Source organism: Salvelinus namaycush, chromosome 8, assembly GCF_016432855.1.
Source record: "Salvelinus namaycush isolate Seneca chromosome 8, SaNama_1.0, whole genome shotgun sequence".
NCBI classification, from domain to species: Eukaryota; Metazoa; Chordata; class Actinopteri; order Salmoniformes; family Salmonidae; genus Salvelinus; species Salvelinus namaycush.
Genome location: NC_052314.1, coordinates 32,917,229 through 32,943,685, shown reverse-complemented (window position 1 = coordinate 32,943,685; position 26,457 = coordinate 32,917,229). Strand labels below are relative to the sequence as shown.

Here is a 26,457-nt window from a genome sequence, read left to right as displayed (position 1 = left end):
ACAGTGCACTAACTTGTCAAAAGTAGTGCACTATGTAGGCAACAGGGTCCCATTTAGAACACACACCATGCCTGTGTAAAATGGAAGAGGAACAGATGTAGAGAACCCCAGCACGTACACACAGACATACTCATGATGCTGTTGAAGTCTTTGAAGTTCGGTCTTCAAGGATTTCAATCCAGAGTACTGCTGGGTGTAAATTGTTCATCCTGTCTTCAGACTTGTCCAAAGGGTGCGTACACTGAAAAAAATGCCGAGTTGTTTGGATGACCCAACTGCTGGGTTGCAGGCATTGGGTCACTTATCAAATCAAAATCAAATCAAATGTTATTTGTCACATGCGCTGAATACAACAGGTGTAGACTTTACAGTGAAATGCTTACTTACAAGCCCTTAACCAACAATGCAGTTTTAAGAAAATACCTAAAGAAAAGTATGAGATAAGAATAACAAATAATTAATTAAAGAGCAGCAGTAAATAACAATAGCGGGGCTATAGACAGAGGGTACCGGTACAGAGTCAATGTGCAGGGGCACCGGTGTCGAGGTAATTGAGGTAATATGTACATGTATATAGACTTATTAAAGTGACTATGCATAGATAATAACAGAGAGTAGCAGCAGCGTAGAAGGGGGATGGGGGGGGCAATGCAAATAGTCTGGGTAGCCATTTGATTAGATGTTCAGGAGTCGTATGGCTTGGGGGTAGAAGCTGTTTAGAAGCTTCTTCGACCTAGACTTGGCGATCCGGTACCGCTTGCCGTGCGGTAGCAGAGAGAACAGTCTATGACTAGGGTGGATGGAGTCTTTGACAATTTTTAGAGCCTTCCTCTGACACCGCCCGGTATAGAGGTCCTGGATGGCAGGAAGCTTGGCCCCGGTGATGTACTGGGCCGTACTCACTACCCTCTGTAGTGCCTTGCGGTCGGAGGCCGAGGAGTTGCCATACCAGGCCGTGATGCAACCCGTCAAGATGCTCTCGATGGTGCAGTTGTAAAACCTTTTGAGGATCTGAAGACCCATGCCAAATCTTTTCAGTCTCCTGAGGGGGAATAGGTTTTAGTTGGGTTGTTTTCTTTAAAAAGAGCAAGGTTGGGAAGTTGATGCTGGGTTATTGAGATATGACCCAGCTGGTCTGATGAGAAAACTGGAGGCGTGGCTTAGTAGGGGTGGGGCTTTCAGATAGTTATTTTTGGATACCCGTGACAGTAAATGTAATTCCGATTGATCTGTTGTTATCACATATTGAGGTTGAACACTCAATTTTTTTGTAGCTTTGAGAAAGCGTATTAAGAGCCTTTGGAAAACCCAATGTTAGGATGATTACCACTTTGTTATAGTACGCAAATAACAATATTATTAATATTATATTCGATATTTAAAGTGCAAAAATGTTAAAGAAAATGTTTTATTTGCAGTGAACGAACTTAATTGATAAAGATGAATTACATTTACTCTCATGGGTGGCCAAAAATAACTATTTGAAAGCCACACCCCCAATTAGCCACACCTCCTGAAAACAACCTAAGGATTACATTAAAAAAAGACCTAGCTGCTGGGTCGATCCAGCATGAAAATTAATAAAACCCAACTGATGGTTAAATTAACTCATGTTTGGGTAATCCCAATATCCCAACATGTTGGGTTATTCATGCAACCCAACTGGCTGGGTCAAAATAACCAAGCGTGTGTTCTGTCAAATATTTACCCAGCGCTGGGTTTCCTAATAACCCAAATTGGGTTATTTTTTACCTATCATTCTTTTTAGAGTGTAACAATAAACCCTATTGTTTTCAAACAACATACTGTCATCTCTCAGTGTTGGGGCTGCACTGGGATGTTGGACTCAAACTGAGGGCAGCAGTGATAGTTTGTCTCCATCTCTCTCCATCTATTGCTCCCTCTCTCTGCCACCCAGCTCTCTTTCTTTCTCAATCCTTCCCTGGCTGTCTGCTACTCATCAGAGAGACAGAGAGCTCCCACTCACTCCCATGGAGTCTCCATGGAAACCGAGGTGCAGAGACAGAGTAGGTTCATGCCGTGTTCTCTTGTTTCTAGAATGTCCCCTCTACTCAGGTTCACATGAATGAAGTTGCTAATGCACTTTTTCCCAGAATCCCACTGCGTGAATGCAATCAAGCGCACATCATGTGCTTGTCAGCTCAGGGCAGCTGGAAAGTGATTCAGCCAGTAATTCGATAAAGATCTGGGACAGATTGGGAATGTATAGGCAAAGTCAGTTAGGGGGTCACTCATCCCAGTGTGGCAGAGGAGATAGAGAGGAGAAGAGAGAAGGATCTGACAGTAGCCATGCTGTCAGTAAGTTTTCAGAACCCTTGACTTTTTCCAAATTTTGTTGTGTTCCAGCTTCACCTGGAATGCTTTTCCAACAGTCTTGAAGGAGTTCCCACATATGCTGAGCACTTGTTTTCCTTCACTCTGCGGTCCGACTCATCCCAAACCATCTCAATTGTGTTGAAGTCGGGTGATTCTGGAGGCCAGGTCATCTGATGCAGAACTCCATCACTCTCCTTATTGGTCAAATAGCCCTTACACAGCCTGGAGGTGTGTTGGGTCATTGTCCTGTTGAAAAAAAAATGATAGTCCCACTACACACAAATCAGATGGGATGGCGTATCGCTTCAGAATGCTGTGGTAGCCATGCTGGTTAAGTGTGCCTTGACTTCTAAATAAATCACAGAGTGTCACCAGCAAAGCACCCCCACACCATCACACCACCTCCTCCATGCTTCACAGTGGGAACCACACATGTGGAGATCATCCCTTCACCTACTCTGCCTCTCAAAAAGAAATGGCGGTTTGAACCCAAAATCGCAAATTTAGACAGATTTCCACCAGTCTAATGTCCATTGCTCGTGTTTCTTGGCCCAAGCAAGTCTCTTCTTATTGTTGTCCTTTAGTACTGGTTTCTTTGCAACAATTTGACAATGAATGCCTGATTCACGTAATCTCCTTCGAACAACTGATGTTGAGGTGTGTCTGTTACTTGAAATCTGTGAAGCATTTATTTGGGCTGTAATTCCTGAGGCTGGTAACTCGAATGAACTTATCCTCTGCAACAGAAGTAACTCTGGTTCTTCCTGTCTTGTGGCGGTCCTCATGAGAGCCAGTTTCATCATAACGCTTGATGGTTTTTGCGACTGCACTTGAAGAAACTTTCGAAGTTCTTGATATTTTCCTTATTGACTGATCTTCATGTCTTAAAGTAATGATGCATTGTCATTTCTCTTTGCTTATTTGAGCTTTTCTTGACATAATATGGACTTGGTCTTTTACCAAAGAGGGCTATCTTCTGAATACCACCCCTGCCTTGTCACAACACAATTGATTGGCAGGAAGAAGGAAAAAAATTTACACAAATTAACTTTTAACAAGGCACACCTGTTAATTAAAATGCATCCCAGGTGACTACCCCATGAAGCTGGTTCAGAGAATGCCAAGAGTGTGCAAAGCTGTCATCAAGGCAAAGGGTGGCTACTTTGAAGAATCTAAAATCTAAAATATAGCTGTTTGAAGCTGGTGTACAAAACCAAAAGTAAAAGACACAAACATGAAACTTAAGAACAGGAAGAATAGAAATAGAGCACATAGAACAGATCTAATGCTTCTTAGACTTGCTTTTAATGTCAAGATAAATCTATAACTGACATTTCTACAGTATGTGAACTTGGTTGGGTCTCCCAAAAAGTATTCAACCCCTTTCTTAAAGCAAGCCTAAATAAGTTCTGGAGTAAAAATGTATCACATAATAAGTTGCATGGACTCATTCCGTGTGCAATAATAGTGATGAACATGATTTTTGAATGACTACTTCATCTCTGTACCCCAGTGAATTTCAAACACAGATTCAACCACAAAGACCAGGGAGGTTTTCCAATGCCTCACAAAGAAGGGCACCTATTAGTAGATGGGTAAAAAAAAAAAAAAGCAGACAATGAATATCCCTTTGAACATGGTGAAGTTATTAATTACACTTTGGATCGTGTATAAAATTTCCTGAGGCTGTCACTACAAAGATACAGGCATTCTTCCTAACTCAGTTGCCGGAGAGGAAGGAAACCGCTCAAGGATTTCACCATGAGGCCAATGACTTTAAAACAGTTACAGAGTTTAATGGCTGAGATGGGAGAAAACGGAGGATGGATCAACAACATTGTAGTTACTCCGCAATACTAACCTAAATGACAGAGTGAAAAGAAGTTAGGCTGTACAGAATAAAATGTTCCCAAAACATGCATTCTGTTTTCAACAAGGCACTAAAGTATTACTGCAAGAAATGTGGCAAATTAATTAACATTTTGACCTGAATCCAAAGCATTATGTTTGGGGCAAATCCAACACAACAGATTACTGAGTACCACTCTCCATATTTTCAAGCGTAGTGGTGGCTGCCTCATGTTATGGATATGCTTGTACAGTAATTGTTAAAGACTGGGGAGTTTTTCAGGATAAAAAATAATGAATCTAAGAACAGGCAAAATCCTAGATGAATAACTGGTTCAGTCTGCTTTCTACCTGACACTGTGAAATGAATTCTCCTTTCAGCTGGACAATAACCTAAAACACAAGGCGAATTCTACACTGGAGTCATACTAAGAAGACAGTTGATGTTCCTCAGTGGCCGAGTTACATGTTTCACTTAAATGGTCGTCTAGCAATGATCAACCACCAATTTGACAGAGCGTGGAGAATTTTGAAAATAATAAATGGGCAAATGTTGCACAATCCAGGTGTGGGAAGCTGTTAGAGATTTACCCAGAAAGACTCACAGCTGTAATCGCTGACATGTATTGTATCTAACATGTATTGACTCAGGGAGTTGAATACTTATATAATCAATATATATTAGTGACATTACAGAGTATTTTGTGTAGATCATTGACAAAAAATGACAATTACTGTAAATCCATTTTAATCCCACTTTGTAACAAAACAAAATGTAGGATAAGTCAAGGAGTGTGAATACTTTCTGAAGTCACTGTAGGTAAAGCAGACTACTGCAGGTCCCGGTCCATCTGACATGACAGAAATCCCAGCACACTGCTTGACATATATCCCCCACCATCAAGAACAGCCAGACAATTGCTGCTAGATCTCAATAACTATAGGCTGTGAGATTGGCTTCATTTTATTAAAACAAATTAATTGTGAGTCAGAGGCCCAGCCATCAAGGCCCAGTGCACCCTGACCACAGAACAAATTAGACTTCACTGTGATTGGACAGGGTGCCAGGCAGGCAAATCTGTGGGTTCTGCTGTACTGTGGGGGTGGGAGGATTATTGGTGAGAGAGACAGAGAGAGAGAGAGAGGATGTAGAGAGATGAAAGAAAGACAAAGAAGAGAGATCGGACAGGGAGGGATAGAACAGAGGATGCCACTGCACTGAGAAATGGACAGATGCTGGAACAATCCAGGGAGAGACGAGAGCTCAAAGTCAAACGGGCGCAGAGAGACGGAAAGAGATGAAAAGAGTGTGAGATTAGAATGCAGTGGGTGTGCAGAGGAAAAAATGTAGCAGAGAGAGAGGGGGCATGGGAGAAAGAGAGGGGGAGAGAGAGACAGAGAGAGAGAGAGGTTGGAAGAGATATTAAGAGAAGGAGAGAGAGGGAGGGAGAGCGAGAGCGGAGATGGAGCGAGAGGTGGAGATAGAGGGAGGGAGAGAGCGAGAGAGATTAAGAGAGGGAGGGAGGGAGAGAGAGATGGAGATGGAGAGAGAGGTGACACAGTGATGGTTAGTGGATGTGAGTGAGTGGGAGAGGAACAGTATACCGAACTAAAACGATGCTTCTGCTCGTCTCTTGTGAAGGCATTATTGGCTGTTTCTAGTCTTTAAAGCCCTGCTGCCACTGTGAAGACAAAGAAAAACAAAGAGAGGGGAAGAGATGGATAAAATCAGAGCGAGAGAGAGAGAGAGGGAGGGAGAGATGGCGATAATGCGATAAAGAGACCCTGCTATAGCCATTACACCAGTCCCTGTAGCGCTCTGACCTGAAACAGGACCGTAAAAGACCTGCCTCTACCAGAATGCAGAAACATGGGAACAACGAAGAGAAAGGAAAGCAGCTGCTTTACACTGTAGAGAGAGTAGATGAGTAGCCATTACAATTCTCTCTGCCCTAGCCACCACCCACACATCAATTCCCCCCCCCCCCCCCCACACACACACACACACACAATGGAAAGCCTAACATAATTAAAAGGCAAGGAGAAAAGCGAGAGGCAGGAAAGATGACATGGGGGAAGAGAGGGAGTCAGGAAGATGTCAAGAGCACATGCTGTCTTCATTTGTTAGCTGTGGTCACCACAGACAGACAGGCGGCTGGAGAAAGATGCAGAAAAACCCTGTTTTATCAGATGGAGAAAAAAAGGAGGAACGGCTCCAGTCCCCACACTGTGCTGACGGACGGACAGCTGGAGAAAGAAGAAACACAGTGAAGAGAAGAGGAAGTACCCTCAACACTGCACTGTCAAATCCGCTGATACTTTCTCCATTGGTTCAGGAAAAGAGCCTATTGTATTCCTGGTTACGATGGAGCCCCTCGTAAGAATGTTGTGTAATGGCATCTTAGACTTCGTGGACACAGATGCTGGACTGTGCTGCTGTGATGCGAGGAGGTATGCTCTGTGTGCGTCCAAAATGGCACCCAATTCCCTATATAGTGCACTACTTTTGACACGAGACCCATAGGGAATAGGCTGCAATTTCTGGATGTGCCCTCTGTCAGTAATAAACACACAGAGTGTGCTCGCTGGGTGAAGCAAAGCTGACCATCCTTGTGGGTTAGCCTCCGACAGCCCATTTATCCACTCACCACAGCAATTCAAACTAAAGCTTTATCTATGTGAGGAGATGGAGCCTGTCAGATCCCCACTCAGACTCAGGCTCATCACCAGACAACACAGACCGCCTAGCCAGCTACCAGGTTAGAGAAATGACAGCATGCTCAAAGACAGGAAGAAGAGAGTGGTCAAAGAAAACCAGACAGGTCGTTATAAAGAGTAGAGCAGCGGTAGTAGAAGAGTCCCAGCGCTGGGTTAGTGTCAGTAGTGTGCCCAGAGAAAGAGGGCCTTGCCTGGCTAGAGAGAGGCAAAGATAGGCCGCTAGGGAAGGCCCAGTTGAGAGCAGTAGTAGTAACAGTAGTGGCAGTAGTAGTACTACTACAACAGCAGGGCTGGGTTAGTGCCAGTAGTGCTTCGCCAGGAAAGTCCCCAGCCTGACCATGGCCGAGAGGAGCACAGATGCCGGACAGAGGCAGAGACAGGTCAGGGGAAAGCAGCAGCAGTAGTATTAGTAGCAGTAGAGACCCAGTATCAGGCTGGGTTAGTGCCAGAAGTGCTTCTCCGGGAAAGGAGGCCCTATCCTGGGCCCAACCATGGACATACCATCCTCCTTGGTCCTGATCCGGGCTGCAGGGCTCTCTGGGCCTGGGCCTACGTCCGTGTGAGCCCTGACCCACACCTGGTATTCTGTCCACTTCTCCAGGCCCTCCAGTATGTAACTAGAAACGTCTGCCCCGATGTCCGACACTTCGTGGCGCTCCAGGTCCTCTCCAGTTGCGGCCTTGTAGGCCAGTGTGTAGCGGACGATGTCCCCATGGCGGCTGGCTGCAGGGGGTGCTCTCCAACTCACCTTGATGCTGGTGGAGCTGAGGCTCAGCAGGACTACCTCCTGGGGCGGGGCTGAGGGGGCTGGGGGGGGGGGCACAGGGAGGAAGGGGGGTCAAGCAGGGATTGGAGAGGGATGGACGAGGAGTGCATCCCAAATACCACCCAATTCCCTTTAAGCGCACTACTTTTGACCAGGGCTCTGGTCAAAAATAGTGCACTACTGTAAAGGGAATACGGTGCCATTTGGGACACAGCCTAGGCCTTCTGGACTGGGAGGGGGAGCTCCATATACTGTAGCCTATAACTCTTTACCAATGTGTGTTAGAGTAATCGTGTGTGTAAGGCAGCCTGAAATTTGTTTTTAAAGGAGGTATAGTAGGTGTATATATAAATACATATGAATCATTTGTTATCAAGTGTTTTTCTTCAGAAGGTGTGCTTATTTTATTTTCTAGTCTGTTGGCTAAGCCCACAATCTTACACAGTAAAACAAATACTTAAAATGTAAAACAGGCACATAATATAAATGAGCAAAATAAATGTTTCAGAATATCACGACACAGTGAATATGAACGATGGAAAGGTGGTGGGTGGGTGAGGGATACTGAGGGAGCACTGTGTGAAAGAGGAACTTTAACATGCCTGCTTGTGGTTCTGGCAGCCAGAGCAGTGAGGCAGCAGGACACAATATGCTTTCAATAATGAGTCATGTCTGGTTGGTTGGTGTGAAAGAGCTAATCCTTGACAGCCCATTATTTCCTTTCAGAATACAGATGCCCAAGTGATGAACAAATCCAGATTGAAACAGAGTTAAAACAGTCTACAACCCAAATGGCACCCTATTCCCTATATAGTGCACTACGTGGCTGAACCTTTTTGGGTATATTCATGTGGGAGTAGATGAGAGGAAGAGACTATGTGTGGGAGACAAATTGCAACAGCTACGTTTCAAATAGGAGCAGGGTTGTAAGAAATACAAAAAGATAGAGGAGAGGGAGGCAGATATAGAGAGAGGGAGATATAGATATAGAAGAAGGAAATAAAGACAGGGACAGATAAAGAGAGCAAGAGAATGAAATGGTGAATGGGTAAGAATATTGAGGACAGAGATAGTAATAGAATTGTGATTTTGAGAAGCAAGGGGAATAGAGCAGAAAGATTGAAATGCAGTGAAAGAAGGTGGAAGTTATTGAGACAAAGACAGATAGAGAGAGAGAGACACTTTGCTGTGTTAGAACCCTTCTTGAAATGGTGACTCAGTGACTCTGTGTGTCAGTGGGCAGGCAGATAAGAGACTGACTTCAGACAGAGAGAGAGAGAGAGAGAGAGAGAGAGAGAGAGAGAGAGAGAGAGAGAGAGAGAGAGAGAGAGAGAGAGAGAGAGAGAGAGAGAGAGAGAGAGAGAGAGAGAGCTCCATTTCGAGACCTGTTCCTATGGGAATCAAAGGCCTGCCTGGTCCCTCAAAAGTAGTGCACTAAAATAGAGAATAGGGATCCATTTGGGACGCACCCTGGCTCCCCCTTTCCATACATGAAGGTTTTGACAGCTGACAAGTAAAACAAATGGCTCAGAATAAGCTCTGATTTGTTTTAGGGAACCCATCATAAATATTTCAGCTTCCAACCCCTAGATTTCCTGGAGAGCCTGCTCGGTGATGTGAGCGGAGCCTGAGGCAGTGACAACAGCAGAGGTGCAGCAGAGGGGGCTGGTTATGTGCTAAAAACTCAATTAAGGGGAGCTGTTCGATGCTATTAGTGTTGGGTAGGCGACAGTGATTGTGTTGGTGGATGCCAAGGCCATACATAAAGACGTATAGTACAGTGCGGTGACGTGTTTCATGATAAACTATAAAACCATAATAACAAATGATGGTGACATTTATGATGCTGCATTGTCTTCTGTGCAGCAGCCTGTTTGGGGGTTGCTGGGTTCTGCATCATACTGGAAATGAGCATGTTCTGTGTATGGACTCAGTCGAATGTGGCGCACTGGGTTTATCATACTATTTGTCAAAATGTGCAAGGGTCTACTGGTAGTGATTTGTTATCGACTGACTGCAAATAGGGAGAAGGAATGTTCCTCACAGTGCTGGCATGTACTGTACCTGTCAGGGGAGAACGACTGCCCCCTCTCATTGAAGCCGCTGAAGTTCAAGGCCAACCGCTGTACTGCAGGCATTGTTTCCCCATTATAGTGAATAGAAAAATGGCAATCTTCATGGTCAATCTTTGTGTGAATAAAACATTTTTTTCGAAGACAATCATGGTACAAATAATTCATTCTAATACACCAGATGTATGTTCTTGAACCTAATATTTTCAAATTGCAAACAGAAGTTATAAGGATAAGCCTGCAGTACCCCGGTCGGCCTTCAACTTGAGTTACTCAATGAGAGGGGGCAGCACTGAGCTAGCCTGCAACGTCACTTCCTGGAGTAGCTCAAACTGCGCCTGTTATGTCTCAATGAGATGTCTTCTTAACCGACATCATTTTGTTTCAATGCACTTTTGAGTCTTCACATAGGAATGAGTGGTGTCACCTGATCGATGGTTTGGTCCATTCATAGTACACACATAGCGTTTTCCCCTCAAGATCAGATGGGTTTGAGGAGCAAAATATGACCTACCTTTTGTCCACCTCAATGAGGTGTTGACTCCACAAGAGGCAGAAGAATTCATTAAAGTCCTAGAGTAAAGCTTGTTCGAGCGAAAGGGTTGCACGTAGAAGAAGAAAAAGCCTCTGTTTGTGTCTGGGCGTCGGGGTGTGGACCAAAAACTAGTCAGCTCCAGGTAAAGAGAGGTAAAAAGCCTCTGTTTGTGTCTGGGCGTCGGGGTGTGGACCAAAAACTAGTCAGCTCCAGGTAAAGAGAGGTAAAGAGCTATAGGTTTGGGTCTGGGAGTTGAGGTACAGTACTTACTGGACTGGGCAGTCCTGGCCTCAATAAGTTGGGTGTAGACGCCAAGACCCATCTCAGAGCGAGCAGCCAGGGAGAACATGTAGAGGGTGTCTGGCTTCAGACCCTCCACAGCATAGGACCCCGCTGGAGGGAAGGTCACATGGAGCTGAGGAAGAAAACAGGCACAATAGACATTAGTAAAAGTCTCAGAAGAGTCGAGAGAAAAAAGGACCCAGAAACAAATGTTGTCGGCACTAGCAAGATCGCTACTCTATTTATGTGTATGTCTGTCACTAGAGGTTGTTCAAAAAGCACAATGAGAACTGTAGATGTTGTAATCCTCAAAGGTAATATGTAACACTTCCACATAAAAGGTACACAAAGTAGGAATTACATTTCGGATCCTATATTGCATTTGCAACATCTGAAATATCTTATAGAAAGTCCACTGACAGAGTAAAACATAACAGAAACATGAAATGTTTCATGGTCCTACGAGACGGATTACACTATTCCTGGAGTAGGGGGATTGCATTATCAGTAAGGGTAGGATGTGCTGGCGACAGGTTTAAAGTTGTAATTTACCTTATTGCCAGAGTTAGCCTCCCAGTACATGAGCTCGTACTTGGTGATCTGGTCCTGGACAGGCCACAGCCACGACAACATGATGCGGGTGTCCAACTCTGCCTCTGCCTCGAAGCTAGATGGCTGGGCTGGTACTACAGGCAGAGAGAAAGAGAGAGAGAGAGACTTTACCTCTCAGGATACATAGGGGTTACGTCTTAATTCTGCCGCAGCATGCCCTTGTGCACTCCTTCCCATCCATCTAAAAGCATTGGAATGTCTTACACCAGTTATTTCTTTTAACCACAAAGGGAAGCACACGCTTTGGACAGAGGGGTTGATGACTTGGACTGGGACAAAGTGAATTACTCAGTGTGGAATCATATAGACTGCTGTAGAGTCTGTGGACGCGCCGTGAGACACAGGAGATGCGCTGCACTTTCGCATGAATCACTCTGTAATAGCGCTGAGACTACTGTTTCACAAGTACCAGCAATATACAGAACACCTTCGCAAGTGGCTCCTTTATAGCTTGAAAAGCTAGAGTACATCCACAGTACAAAGAAACCAATTCAGAAGACTGTTGCTGCACGGCAAAATAATCCAGTGGCACTGCATCACTTTATCACCTTTCTTCTCAAATGTGTCAGAAGAGGAGGAAACTGCAGAGTAGACACCTACTTTGTTTCTCGGAGGATACAGCACAGGAGATAATATGCCCTTGTGGATATGGATTGTCACTTAGTGAAAAGTGAAACCTCTACTTGGGAGACTTGAGCTTGAAGATTGTCCTACAGCAGAGGGTGGTTAAGGAGCTGAAACAGACCGAACACACAAAGTGCCTCCTGTTTCATACAGTGTCTACTTACCACCTAGGTAGTGTCCCTTCTTCATTGGTAGCAGTGCCCGCTCACCACTCCCCTGCTACACAAGTTGTACACTTACCACCTAGGTAGTGCACTAGGTACTGTCCCTCCTTCAGTGTCCACTCACCTCCCTGCTGGGTCTTGACCTGCAGTACATCAGACGGAGGTCCGTCCCCTACAGAGGTGAACCCCAGCACCCTGAGGCTGTAGGTGATATCTGTGGTCAACCCTGAGATGGTGGTCAGTCTGCTGTCATCGGTGTTATGCTTGTGCCACGCACTCAGCGGGGCTCCGAGGTCAGAGCTATAGTACACCCGGTAACTGAGGAGTGGGTTAGAAAATCAATCAATTAGCCAAGTTTACAAAATGGAACAATCATCAGACGAAGAGACCTGTTAAATCAACCTTTAGCTGTGTGACGTTTGCATATTCAGGCTTTATAAAGCATGTAGGCCATATAAAGAGTTTACAAAGGCTTCATTAAGCCTTAAAAAGATATATTAATAGAATATCCTACCCTCTGATCTGTCCATTAGGCTCCTCGGGAGGCTCCCATTGGACCAGCATAGTGGATGCGCTGAGCATGCGAGCCTGTACAGCCAGCGGTGGAGAGGAGGGAGCCTGCTCACTGGTCCTGGTGTCCACGAGGCTGCTGGGAGGGCCACGCCCAATGTTGTTCACCGCCATGACGTGGAACTCGTACTCAGAGTAGGGGCTGAGCCCTCCGATGCTGTAGCGTGTGGTGGCTACTCCGTCGACCTAAAATATAATGACATCATAATAATATGGTCATTTAGCAGACTCTTTTATCCAAAGTGACTTACAGAACTGTCAACATTGACCATGACACATACTGTACATTCAGCATATGTGGCCCATGCAGGAATAGAACCCACAACCATGTGAGAATGGAACCCACAGCCTTGGTGTTGCTAGCACCCACTGAGTCATTCAAACCATTGGAACGTACCTCCTGGAAGCCGTTGTCAGAGACCTTGGCCCGGTACTGGATGACGTAGTAGGACACAGGCTCAGGGTTCCCAGAGTCCCAGGTCAGAGTGACGCTGGTGGCTGTGGTCTCAGTCACAATCAGGGAGGTGGGGGACTTGGGCAGGGCTGTCAGATAGACCATTGGGGAGGGAGAGAAATACACAGGTCATTGAAGCTCACAACAGCAAAACGATACATTTCTGTTTTAACGGACAATAAAGTATACTATTCCATTCTATTCTATTTTGTTCTATTCCATTATATTCTCTCATCCTTCGTCCAGTCCTGCTAACATAATACTACAAATAAAGACGTAAAAAAGGCTGAAAGTGCTCTATCTCACTAATGCAGGCCCCAGAGCTGTGAGCAGCAACAAGAGCGAAAAGAGCGAGAAGGACAGCACTCACATCCTATCAGTCAATCACTGTTCAGAGCCTGTCTCTTTCAGTCCCTCACCTGTCACTAGAGGGGCCAAGCCAGCCATGTTCATTATCTCTCAAAGCAAAGTGTCTCTCAACCAGTGTGACCATTCAGCGCTCTCTCTCTCTCTCTCTCTTTGTTGCTCTCTCTTTCTTTTTCTCTCACTCGCTATATATATACATATATAGAAAGCCCATTATTTCCTTCTTTGCTATCTAGGGCAAAACGTTCTCCTTCAATTAAGTTGAGAGTCAGAGTCTTGAATAGAGAGATGAATAGAGTAATGAGTCTTTTCTATTTTCGTTTTATTTACATATTGATCCAGAAAAACTAGTTCAGGGCTTGGAGCTCGCCTTTGGCAAAAAGACAAATGTGTTCAATGTGAGGTAAATGAGTATCAATACAAAACTATAATATTTAGGGAGTGTAAAGATACTGAAGAAGAGTTTTTGTTAGTCTTGAATAAATAACCAGCATAGAAAGCAGACTAAAGCAGACCGACTCAAAATCAATGTAAGACATGTAAAATGGAGTGAACTGAATGTAAGTTATCTAGCTGGTTTTGTGCTAGGATTTCTTGATATGGTTTTATTTTCATATTTTGCAATTATTTAACATTCTGTTGACTTGCAAGGTGAGTGGTGTGGTATATGGCCAATATACAGCAGCTAAGGGCTGTTCTTATGCATGACGCAACAGAGAATGCCTGGATACAACCCTTAGCCATGGCATATTGGCCATATACCACAAACCCCATAAGTGCCTTATTGCTATTATAAACTGCTTACAAATGTAATTCGAACTGTAAAAATATTTATTTTTGTCATACCCGTGGTATACGGTCTGATATACCACAGCTTTCAGCCAATCAGCATTCAGGGCTCAAACCACCCAGTTTATAATACAGAATATAACATATAAGAGTATAATATGAATGTATTTTTTTCTGCACTCGCAGAGCATTTGAGTTTGAAACACTCAAGATGTAGGTCCATTCTGCAAAGAAAGTGATTATCTGTCCCGTTACCTCATGGTAATGGTAATGTACACACTCTCCCAGGTTTTCTTGTTTCCATCGTAAATGGAAAGAGGCTGCATTGTAATAACATTGTGGCTGAAAATGTCTGCTAAATCACTTTTGTGTTGTGCATTATTGTACTACTGTCAGAGTCCAAATGGATCTGCTAAAGTAAGAGGTGTAAAACAGGGAGAACCGCTCGCCTCCAGACGTCAGATGGTCATTAGGGATGAGACACTGCAACCGAGAGGTTTTAGAGAAAGAGATCAACCCTACAGCCGCAGCCCCCGCCCCCCCCCCCCCCAATTCCCGACGCCTTGGTTGACATCTGCTATTGACATCTGCTATTATTGCCTGCATCCCAAATGGCACGCTATTCCCTATATAGTGATTACTTTTGACCAGGGCCCATGGTGCTCTGGTCAAAAGTAGTGCACTATGTAGGAAAAAGGGTGGCATTTGGGACATAGAATTATGCGTCATATCCAAAAAAGGCAAAAGAAGCTTGAAAAACTTTTGAAACCCTGACTGTATTGCTCTGAGTTTTGAGTGATGTTAAGTTAGAAGTTAGACTATTTTAGGGCCTATTATGCATGCATCACATATACAAAGTTGCGGAATACTTATTCATCAGTAGGTGTGAGTCTGTAGAGAAGAGAGAGCCTCTCCCAGGACTTGAAAATATCCCACCATCTGTCAACACTGTGAGTGATATCATGAGTTAATTGGGGAGTTGAATTTTGCTTACACCTTAAAACATTTCCTGCAGCAATTGGTCAGTAAGTTACGTTGATTTATATTAACGTACAGCTACCGTAATCCATTTCATGGTAATGCATTTTATAGTACCAAAAATGGCACTGTCATCTAATTTACAGTATATTATTGGAATTACGCATGCAGCGACATATTACCCAGAGTTCTTTGAAAGTTTTCATTTTTAAATGGACATTTTGGTCATTTAGCGGGTGCTCTTGTCCTTAACAACTTACAGTCAGTGCATTGAATCACGGTTGATTAAAGAAACACATCACAGTCATAGCAAGTAAAACGTTTCTATAACCGCTACTGAACATGTTGTTGTATTTAAGGATGCATTCGTCTTCAAAATAATTGTAATTACAACAATACATCTTATGATATAATTCTAACTATCTATGGAAAGTGCCAATACAATAGTGAGATATTCACGTTAACTTAATGCCAGAGCGATGAAACAAAGTACAAGTGACTATTAAACTGAAGAAGAAAAAAAATCCTACAGTAATCACAAGGGATTAGAACAAGCAGGTTGGCTGTATGCATTTGCATATTATAGCATACTAATGAATACTGGGTGTTTTATATCACTTGTACTTCTAGAGGCCTAAACATGATGCCAGAGCAATGAAACAAAGCACAAGTGACTATTAAACTGTAAAAAAAAAAAAAAATCCTACAGTAATTACAAGGGATTAGAGCAAGCAGGTTGGCTGTATGCATTTGCATATTATAGCATACTAATGAATACTGGGTGTTTAATATCACTTGTACTTCTAGAGGCCTGAACAAAGGCTGCCAATCTGGCCATTATTACAGGGCTAAACAGATCAAATGGACATGGATAAATAATCAACCATTAAAAGGTTTAAGACCCGCTACTACTCTGACCTGTTCCCTATATACATTTAATTGTTAGGGAACTACTACCATATATCACTTCAATTGGTACAGGACTCTCACTAACAGGCGAAACAAATATAGCCACTGACAAGGCACACCTTAAAATACAGAATGTTACCGAGCCAGCAATTCTTTCTCTTCCCACAATATTTCTCAATGCACCATCATTTACAGTATGCTGCACTAAATTAAAAGCAAAACATCAATACAGTATTTTATTGTTGAATTAAACTGAAAATCCATTCAGCATTTGCTAATGGTGAATATTTAATTATTTATTACAGGATACCAACTGATATTTGGTGTTTTATATCACTTGCACTTTAGGCCTTAAGAACGGCTTCTAAACTGACAGTGACTACAGGGCAAAACAGATCAAAATGAAATTGCTAGCCGCTCAACCGTTAAAGATTTGAGACTTGCTGTCACTCTGATCTGTTCCATATATAAGTGCAATTGTTAGGGAACCACATATCACTTAAATTGGTACAGCACTCTCAATGGGTGCAACAAATATAGCCTTATACAAGACATGCCTCAAAATATGTTAATGAATGAGAAACATTACCACACACCCACATGTGGTCAAAAGGTTTTTGATGCTCCAAAAAAGCAAAATTGGTCCCGAATTCTGAATGACAGTAAATTATTGGCAGCAGTGCCAATAAGACACTGTAAAGTTTCAGGACAAGGTTGGTAGAATTTAGAAAAAATAGTATATTACTGTATTCTGTGGGGGTACAGCATTCTCACTCACGGGTGCAACAAATATAGCCTCTTACAAGGCACGCCTTAAATATGTTAATGAGCCAGAAACTTTTCCTCGCCCAAAACATTTTCCACAAAATGCACCATAATTAATATTGTAAAACACATTTACAGTATTTTACTCTGCACTCTACAGTGTTTTACTGTTGAAATTACAGAAAGGGCTTACAGTGTGCTGTAAAACAAATAGTTTACTGTACATTCTACGGTAATCTACTGTATTCAGTTTATACAGCATCATATTGTTGATTAATACAGTAAGTTACTGATAAAATTACAAAAACGGATGACAGTGTACTTTATTATTTGTTTTTTGATAGTCATATTGTGTTTTGTTAATATTACCATCGGGCCCCATTCATTCAGAAAATATGTCTACATTACTAGAAGTAGTAGTGCTTTCCTCTTCAAAAATCTTTGAAATAACTGAGATTCTCTTTAATAACTCTAGTGAATTAATGATTGATTAGACTGATAGGTATTTGAGCGTCACAAATGCTCTAATATTATGTGTTGTTTCAGCCAGTGAAAATAATAATCCCTAGGAGAAGGAACTGATTTAATGTTCTTTCCATGTACTCAACTCACTAAACTCAGAGGATGTAGAGATGATATGAGAACTGATTTGGGTTTCAAGCATTTCAAATGCAATGAACAAAGTAGTGAATTAAATGTTCAACTGAGTCTTTTGGCCAATTCGATTTGGAACCATTAGCCTGTAGCTAAGACCCTTCCTTAAAAAATAAAATAATAATACTTTGTGATGTTCATATTAGAAGCAGTGAGAAAGCCTACTGTATTTCCTGAAAGCAGGATCCCATTGTAATTGGAAAGTAAACACAAAACGCTTTGCTCGCTAGTTTGTCATAGTTAGGTTTTCAGGAAGGTAAAGTTTCAGCCATATTGAATTATTGATGACAATATTAATGAACACACTGTCATCTGCACTGTAAAAATAGAAAGTCTCATAACACCATGACTGTGTAATGAAACCATGAAAAGTAGAGCACCTAAGCTGAAATTTTTTGGAGGGTGCTTCAATGTAAATCCAATGTAAGTGCTTTAAAACAGAAATGAAGTCGTCTGAAACACCCAAAGTAGTTCTTTAACCTGAAAATTGGGGGTTTAAGAGAGTGTTGTGAAAACACTTCATTGGGTTTCAGTGCATGCATGTAAAAGTTAGCATCAAAACACAAACACCATGTTTATCATACAATCAATGGTATTGAAATGCAAACTGTTTACAGCCTAAACATTGACTGATGATAAGGGCCTATGGAAAATAGTTTTTGTGGAATTCCACCTTTATTTTTTCAATGCTTTATTTAGACAGATTAGAAACAGGAGGGGCAGTAAGATGATGCATTTTGTTGGAATTGTATCTACTCAACCACACAGCCACACTGTTAGAAATAATTTTGGGGTGAATTTATAATAATAATTAAAAAAAAAACATATACTGCTAGAACCGCTAAAGCAGTAATTCCTCATTAATTATAATGTGTTATTACTCTGCCTTTTTTTAAGTCATACCCCCCTCCATCCTTGACTTTTCCTAAATACATCCATATAACACACTGTTGCTGTTAGAATCTTAATATCACAAACAGAACTGGAGTTATAACCAGTTTAAGGAGGGAATGTCATTTTTTAAAATGGTTTTCCCACATTCCCCCTCCTTCTCCAAACAGTAGAGCCTGCTCCACTCCTTCTTCCCACAGTTGAAAGTGCAGTGCTCATCTGATAATCACCCCGATAATTGCCACGAAACTGAACCTAAACTATACCGAAACGAATTTCACACATATGACACCAGATTAAATAAATTAAGTCAAGTATGATGGGGTGAGTTGATGAACGAGGGGAAGCGAACAATGCATAATTATGTATTCATCAATTGTGAATGAAGAACAAGGCAGGCCATTCTATTGCATTGATCCAGTCTAATTAAAATCTTTAAATGATTTGTACCCTATATCAGTCCACCAAACCAAAGCAGTCTTATCAGTCTACTCTGGCCTACTTGGAGTAGGTTACACAATGAGAGTGTGCGTAATTGTACATGCTGAACGGCTTTCAATATCTGTCAGAGAATGTGGTGATGGGGCTTGTGGAACCTTACATTGGAAATGTCACCATGGACAATTTCTTAACTTCACTGTCATTGGTGAACAATTTGCTTGCAAAGAAAACAAGTCTGGCCGGCACCATGAACAGCGTGAGACGGGAGCTCCCTCCCTCTGTGCAAAATAAGGCACCTGCACAGCAGTTGTACTCCACAATGGTGATGAAGAATGACAAGACAATGGGAACACAAAAAGAAAACCGGAGACTATTACGTGCTACAAGCAAGCAAACGTATGTCAAAGTGGGTCAAGCAAGTGAAAGTTACGAAAACTGTTAGGACAAGGAATAATGGCTAAATAAAACCTAGCTGACACCATGTAAGCATGAGCTGACAATAATGGACAATTTTTGACTGCTGTTATATCGACACTTATATTCATTGTAATGCCATTATTACTTTTGTGCCGAGTTTGACTATTTATCAAGGCACTTGGCGCTGGTAATGATGTTTAGGCTACTGATGTTTTCATCATTTGACCGCGCCTCATTTGATCGTTGGTCTTGGTGATTGGGGTATTACTATAATTTTTTGTCATTATAAAAATATGCTGTTACCGTGTTCCAACACATATGTTTTCTGTTTTATAGTTGTAACAAAGGCACTCCACGAATAAAATTGATTGAACACTTGAATTTTGGCACATTTGTTTTGTTTTTACATATAGTCTACAGTAACATAAACTAATGTGTTATTTTAAATTAAATAAAAATCGTATTCTAATGTTGCCCAAGGCCTTCATAAACACAACCAAATTATATATTTTTTGCGATAGCATTTGAAATATATCAATTACACTGTTAGAATGTTGCAGTCAGCAGGAATGCTGATTAGCTTGAAGAGGGGTCCATCAAGGCCCAGCGGTTCTAGTGTTAAAAAAAATGAATGTAAGTCATGCAGAGCCCATGGTCTGGTGGTAACGCACCCGGCTTAGACCCATCACCCCTCTCCCCACCAAAGACATGGGTTAAATTCCCCTCTCCAACCCTTCTATCTGTTTCTCCCACCTATCTGTATCCCCTCTGTTAAAATAACCCCCAAAATATACAGTATTGTAAAAAACGTATGCAAGTCGTTTCAGTGATTTGTTAATTTCATTTTACCAAAATAATCTACTAATAAATCCAATGTAATATGTTGCTCAAAATATATTTTATAAGGATAACCAAAGAGAGAGAAAATCGAGTGATTAAATGATTCATTGGAAGTCTTTCATTTTTATCACCTTGCATTTCATATCTTCCCATATGACTCTGCTTTTAGAGGATTGTGTAATTAATTTTAAGACTTTTTGATTCTTTCACACAATGCTGTATACATGTTTAAAGAAAGAAAAGTATATTTCTATATTAGTATTAAGCTTGTTGTGCCGTTAGGTGTAATGGATCATGATTAATGAATACCATGCTCTTATAGTGCAGTCCAAGACATAGTGAGACATTTTTAACATGTCTATCTAATATTTATCTAAAATATCTCCTTTGGATGTTGATCTTGATCCAGATCCATCTATTGATTTTGGATGTTGACATGTTGATCTTGAATGAGGGCTACTTTGCTAGATACCACACATAGCTAATTCACTGCATCCCAGGCTACGTGTGCCATTTTTAAATTGATGTAGTTCTGTCCTTGAGCTGTTCTTGTCTATTAATATTCTGTATTATGTCATGTTTCATGTTTTGTGTGGACCCCAGGAAGAGCAGCTCCCACCTTCGCAACAGCTACTGGGGATCCTAATAAAATACCAAATACCAGGCAAAACAAACACTCAAACTCCCACACCCCCTCTCTCACACTTCTCCCAGCCCTCTCACCTTTGACGGTGATCTGTGCAGTGGTCTCGATCATACCAAGCGACGATATCGCCACGCAGGTGTAGTTGGCAGACTGGCGAATGTTGGTGACCTCCAAAACATTCCTCCCAATGGGCATCTCTTCTTCCTTAGTCAGCTCTACCACCCCCATCATCCACTTGACGTAGGGCATGGGTGCTCCCACCGCCACGCACGTCAGGTTCACGCTGCCACCCGGCATCACCTCGTGGTTGTTGGGAGGGATGGAGAACCGGGGTGGCACACGCCTCACTGCAGGGGGAGAGCATAGGGGTGTGAGAGGCAGAAGAAGTGGAGGTATGATGGGAGACACTGCATGGGTGGCTGGGTTAGCTCAATAGCTCAATGGTCAGGCCTGGCTGTTGCTGCAGGGTATACCGCTGTTCTCTGGGACAATAGAGGCCTATGGCAACTCTGCTATAGTTAGTTAGGGTGGGACCACATGTTATGTATCTATTACTCAACAGTGAAAAAGGACTTTCCTCCCCTTTCATGTTACATTTTCAAAAAAATGCCTAAGGTGGCCTATAAGGCTGGATTTCTCACGAGTGCCTTTGGATTTCCTTCTTTGGTATGTGGATTAAGACACACCTGGAGCGTATTACTGCTGTTAGTCTATAGCTTCCCTACCATATTCAGAGTAAGCTAGCTATCTAACACTCGTTTTGTGTCTAAGTGTGAGTGAATAGAAGAGGTTTCTTCTCCCTTGTTATCTACCATACACCATTAGAAATCCCCTTAAGTGCTGGGAAGTACTGCTCATTACGTCTGAATTAATGCTGCAATGCTACTCACTTTGCATGCATTAAATATACATAGCTCAATGGCATGGCAGCAAAAGTGCTCACACACACCCCTTGACTAGGAAGGCTGAGAATGGTCACAAAATGTGTTTCACTGAAGTATAATTTAAGTTTAGAGTCTGAATATTCTGGCCGTGAGGGGCGTAGATTGTGTCTTACAGGGTTTTCACCATGTTTCTTCTTGGTCTAACTAAATAGAAGGGGAGGGGAGATCTACGTGCCGTGTGAGTCAAACAGGGAGAGACGCAGAGGTTTATGACAGATCTGACCTTGTCCCCAGGCTCAAATTTCACATAAAGCCTGGTAACAGTGGCACTGTTTGGAATTTAGGTTGTGTGGATTTACTGAGTGACATGCTAATCAATTCAAATTCTGAGCGAAACACAACTTTGAGGCGTGGCTCTAAATTGAGGCGGGAGAGAGTTGTCACTAGTTAACACAGCCATAAAGTCATAAACCCTGCCAATTTTGGCAATTCATCTTCTTAAAATCTGATTTTAAACCTAATTCTAACATTCACCCTAACCTTAATCACACTGCCAACCGTATGCCTTACGCTAACCTTAAATTAACTTGACTTTGTGGCTGTGGAAGCTAGTGGAAACCTGACGCAGTATCTGTGCGCTAGAGATGTTGCCGATGACTATGACATGTCTCCCCTCTAACGCCCAGGAAGCTCAGATTCAAACTCCCATTAGACAGCTATGCAAGCGTTATAATGTCAAAGTACGTTCGATACGTTTCGCTGAGCAACTGTCTTCATTTACTCCGGTATGTACTTCCAAAATAGGTACCAATAGAAATGTACAAGCAACCCCAAAAAATTGTGTTTCGACACCTCCAATGTATAATTTTTGCCTGGCAGAGACGTCAGTCAGTTCAACGTCTATTCCACGTTAGTTCAATGTCATTTCATTGAAATTATGTGGAAACAACGTCGACTCAACCAGTGTACCAAGTGAGATGTATTGAGCTGTTGTAGACTTCCGACAAACAGGTCGGAAACACAGCAGGGTATAGCTAATGTTGTATAATTTGAGAGCGGTACTACTTTGAACAAATAAACTGAAAGAGGATGTATGCGCACATAATGTCTTCATTTGGCTCACTCAAGCACAGCAGTAAGTTAATTAGCTCCAACCAAGTGAGGAATCACTGTGATAAATGAATGTGTATTTGCATGGGCTCAGTCAGTCAGTGAGGAGAGGTGATAGATAGTCATGTTGGCTGTCGTCTCTGCAAAGACAAGGGCTGCATTGTCTGTCTTGCTGGGACCGGAGGGAAAGAGAGAACCATCATTTACATTTTAGCAGACACTCTTATCCAGAGCATTTAGGGTTACCTGCCTTGCTCAAGGGCACAGAGAGTGTTCATCTAGCCAGCTCGGGGAATCAAACCAGCAACCTTTGGGTTACTGGCCCAACGCTCTTAACCGCTAGGCTACCTGCACGCTCTGTGATACAGATGGCTGGCATTAACATGGGTTGCCATGGAGACGGACATCGCCTGAGCACGTGACATGGCCAACAGAGGGAAAAACAGAGGGAGGGAAGGAGGAGAGGAGGGTAAGAGACAGAGAGAGAGAGAGGGAGGGCGAGAGAGAGAGCGAGAGTGGTGAGACGAGGGGAGGGGGCTGGCTGTTCGAGGTTGGGTATAGGCCACAGTTATGTGCCATTCCGTGATTCCAGTTTAAGGTGATCTCAGGTCATAAACTAAGAAAGAGGAAAGTTTTTAAAAGTCGTAGTTGCCAAACTTTTAGATATATCAGGGTACCACTACTGCCAATCTCATACTATATGACTGTATTTCTGTGACTATAACCTCACAGAGCAGAGGTTGCAAATCGTTGTGCAGGTGAGGCATAGCAAGCAGCAAAAACCAGGCCTTGACGTTTCAATTCCCAGTTGATCTCCCAACACACACAGATGGTCTGCAGGATCTCACATTAAGCCACCCGCAAAATGATCCCCTTTCCGACAACGCTGAGACTCTTAATCATCAGTAAGATAACTAACGTTCCCATTTTTCTCTCTTTGCCCAGGAAAAATGCAAGGTTGCAGCCCAACAAAGAACCGCTCGCTGAGAAAGAGGTTGCGTCCCAAATGGCACCCTATGGGTTCTGGTCAAAAGTAATACACCATGTAGGGAATAGGGTGCCATTTGGGATGGAGCAGGATTTAATTTGGGATGCAAGGGGAGAACTCTGTAGCAGACCTCTGTTTTGTGCTTGAAGATAAAATAGAGGCAACATTATTCACATCACAACTCTTAAAATACTGTGTTTATCATCATGACTAAGAAATCACCTGCTTATTTCTTTACCACAGCAAAATGATGCAGGCAGAGTAGTAATGTAGTACTTACAGTATTCTAGGGCCCACCGGCCCTGCCTGGCTGACCAGCAGTTACATCGAAATACTGTAAATATCTCCAAACTGGTTTTGAAGCAAGCATGGCACCAAAATAGTTTTTTCTTCTTCTTCTAATACAAACATCTCAGTTTTTATGTGACTTGAATGGTGTATGGGGTGTGAGGTGAGGTTGCTACCCTCTTCTCCCTTCTCTCTCTTCCTCCATCCTTTCACCCCCCCCCCCCCCCTGCAGTACTGTAGTCTACAGGAGGGCAACAAGAACTGAGGGACTTCAAGATACCCATAATGAACCACAGTTGGGGGTTATCTAACAAAATCACATTTTCATTTAGCCTGTGTCCTGAATATGGGCATTTGCAATCTTTCTCTACTGCAGTATTCACCTTACCTTACCTAAGCAGAGACTTAGATTTTGCATTTCTTTTGCATGTTTTTTGTGTGTATTGTACGCATACTGTATGTGTGCCATGTGTACCATCTCTGTATGCACTAGCCCTTATAAAAGTATGCGTGTGATTCATTCAAGTCAAGTAAATGCTGAGATTTTGAGATGTATATATCTGTTCCTCTGTAATCAAATTGAGGCCAATGGTCTACTAACTCTGAGCTTTTCAGAGGGAATTAACCAATGTGTTAGATTGGAGTCTGTGAGCTGTCAACGTGACATGCTGGACAGCGCAATGCAGGGCAGGAGGAATCATAACAAACCAACGTTAGTCACCGTGTACATTATTAGAAGGATGAGGTTGGAGGTTACCCATGGATATGGAAAATGGTCACAGCGTGACATGATGGTTGTTGTTGATTGGCTGACTGAGTGAGGTTATAACAAGGGGTTATCTGAGTTATTATTGGCTATGGAGGACAAATGTTAAAGGTTAAAGATCACCAGGAAGTGGTGGAGGAGGGAGAACTCGTCATCGTCGTAGAAGCGAGTGACACTGTGGGGTATAGTCACTGGTTTCAAGTGAACAGTTTTAGTATCAGAGGAAGTAGTATCAGCAGTAGCAACATGAGAAGCTGGCAGTTATAATGCAGACACACACTTATCTTCATTGGCATGCCACAGAGAAAGAGGGGGAAGAGAAAGGATTTGGGATTGGAAAAAGAAAATGTAGGGATTTGGAGCTGAGGGGGGTAGGGGTGGAGGGGAGGGGGTGGAAGCACAATCGTGGTTGCACACAGATTTTAGGCACACAAATATTGTCTAGCAAGGCATGCAGCAGCCCAGGCACAAGGTAAGCAAAGCATCAAGCTAATTACTAGCTAGCTACAGAGCAGCTATGATCATGATGAGGCTGTGGAAAATCTCCCTGGTCTTTGCGATAGAATCTGTACTTGAAATTCAGTATTCGACTAAGGGACCTTACAGATAATTGTATGTGTGGGGTACGGAGATTAGGTAGTCATTCAAAAATCAAGTTAACCACTATTATTGCACTCAGACTGAGTCCATGCATATTATCATGTGATTTGCTAAAGGCCCAGTGCTGTCAGAATTCTGTTTTGCCTGTGTTTTTTACCACATTGTAACACGGCTGATGAAACTAACACTGTAAAAGTGTGAAAACATTTCCTGATAGTTTCTGGTTGAAAATACAAGCAGGACCTTCTAATCAGCAGGATTGCATGGGCGGGAGTTTCGACTTTCCATGGGGACATCTCCGTGAGGTATATTGGTTAATAGACCAATAACAAAGAGTTGAGTTCAAAACCTCTCTGCCAATAACAGCTAGTTTTCAGTTTTCCCCTCACCACTCAGATGACTCCCAGACAGTCCTAGCAAAATAATGTTTTTGTTGCTAAAAAGCAATTTTTGCCCATTTTAATGGAAATCTATTATATTAAGGTACTTAATTGTTATCAATAAATTATTTGATATTGATACAAAATGACTGCAACATTTTCCCTCCTGAACTTATTTAGGCTTGCCATGACAAATGGGCTGAATACTTTTTGACTCAAGACATTTCTAAAAACAAAATTCCACTTTGACATTATTGGGTATTATTTGTAGGTCAGTGACACAAAATCTCAATATAATCCATGTTATATTCAAGCTGTCACACAACAGAATGTGGAAACAGTAAAGGGGTGTGAATACTTTCTGAAGGCAATGTAAGTTAATATTTCTCACATTTCTCACAGAGAGGAAAGGAATCAGTTAACTATCTTAAACGTAGGCCTTTTTTTTGAGAAAAGACATGAGACTGTCTGGGATTAATGGGAGGTTAATTGTCAGAGGGCACAGACCTCCATTTTAGAAAGTGCCTTGCTGATGTGTGAGTTGGCTGGAAGTTTGGGTAGCTGAGACGTTTTTTATCCGTCTCTCCCACAGAGAGACACCTTCTCAGCTCAGCAATTTAACCCTAGAGGCGCCAACATATTTTTGCTTAAAAGTGACAAATTGGTAATGATTGCAAAGTACCACTTTAATAAACCTTTTGTTACACAAGTAAATGGTTGAAATTCCCCAAAATAAACTGCCACACACCCCAGGGGCCAAATC

At 42.5% G+C, this 26,457-nt stretch overlaps 1 protein-coding gene across 1 annotated transcript in view; it reads right to left on the bottom strand.

The window, feature by feature from the left end:
- The window catches only part of LOC120051885 (receptor-type tyrosine-protein phosphatase F), a 224,189-nt gene that overhangs the window by 95,202 nt on the left and 102,530 nt on the right, over positions 1-26,457 (bottom strand). The window contains exons 5-11 of the mRNA XM_038998772.1: positions 20,756-21,025; positions 12,926-13,071; positions 12,473-12,714; positions 12,083-12,276; positions 11,111-11,244; positions 10,547-10,691; positions 7,405-7,710 (exon numbers count right to left, since the gene is read on the bottom strand). Of these exons, the coding sequence (XP_038854700.1) occupies positions 7,405-7,710; positions 10,547-10,691; positions 11,111-11,244; positions 12,083-12,276; positions 12,473-12,714; positions 12,926-13,071; positions 20,756-21,025 (1,437 nt within the window). The remainder of the gene's footprint in view (positions 1-7,404; positions 7,711-10,546; positions 10,692-11,110; positions 11,245-12,082; positions 12,277-12,472; positions 12,715-12,925; positions 13,072-20,755; positions 21,026-26,457) is intronic.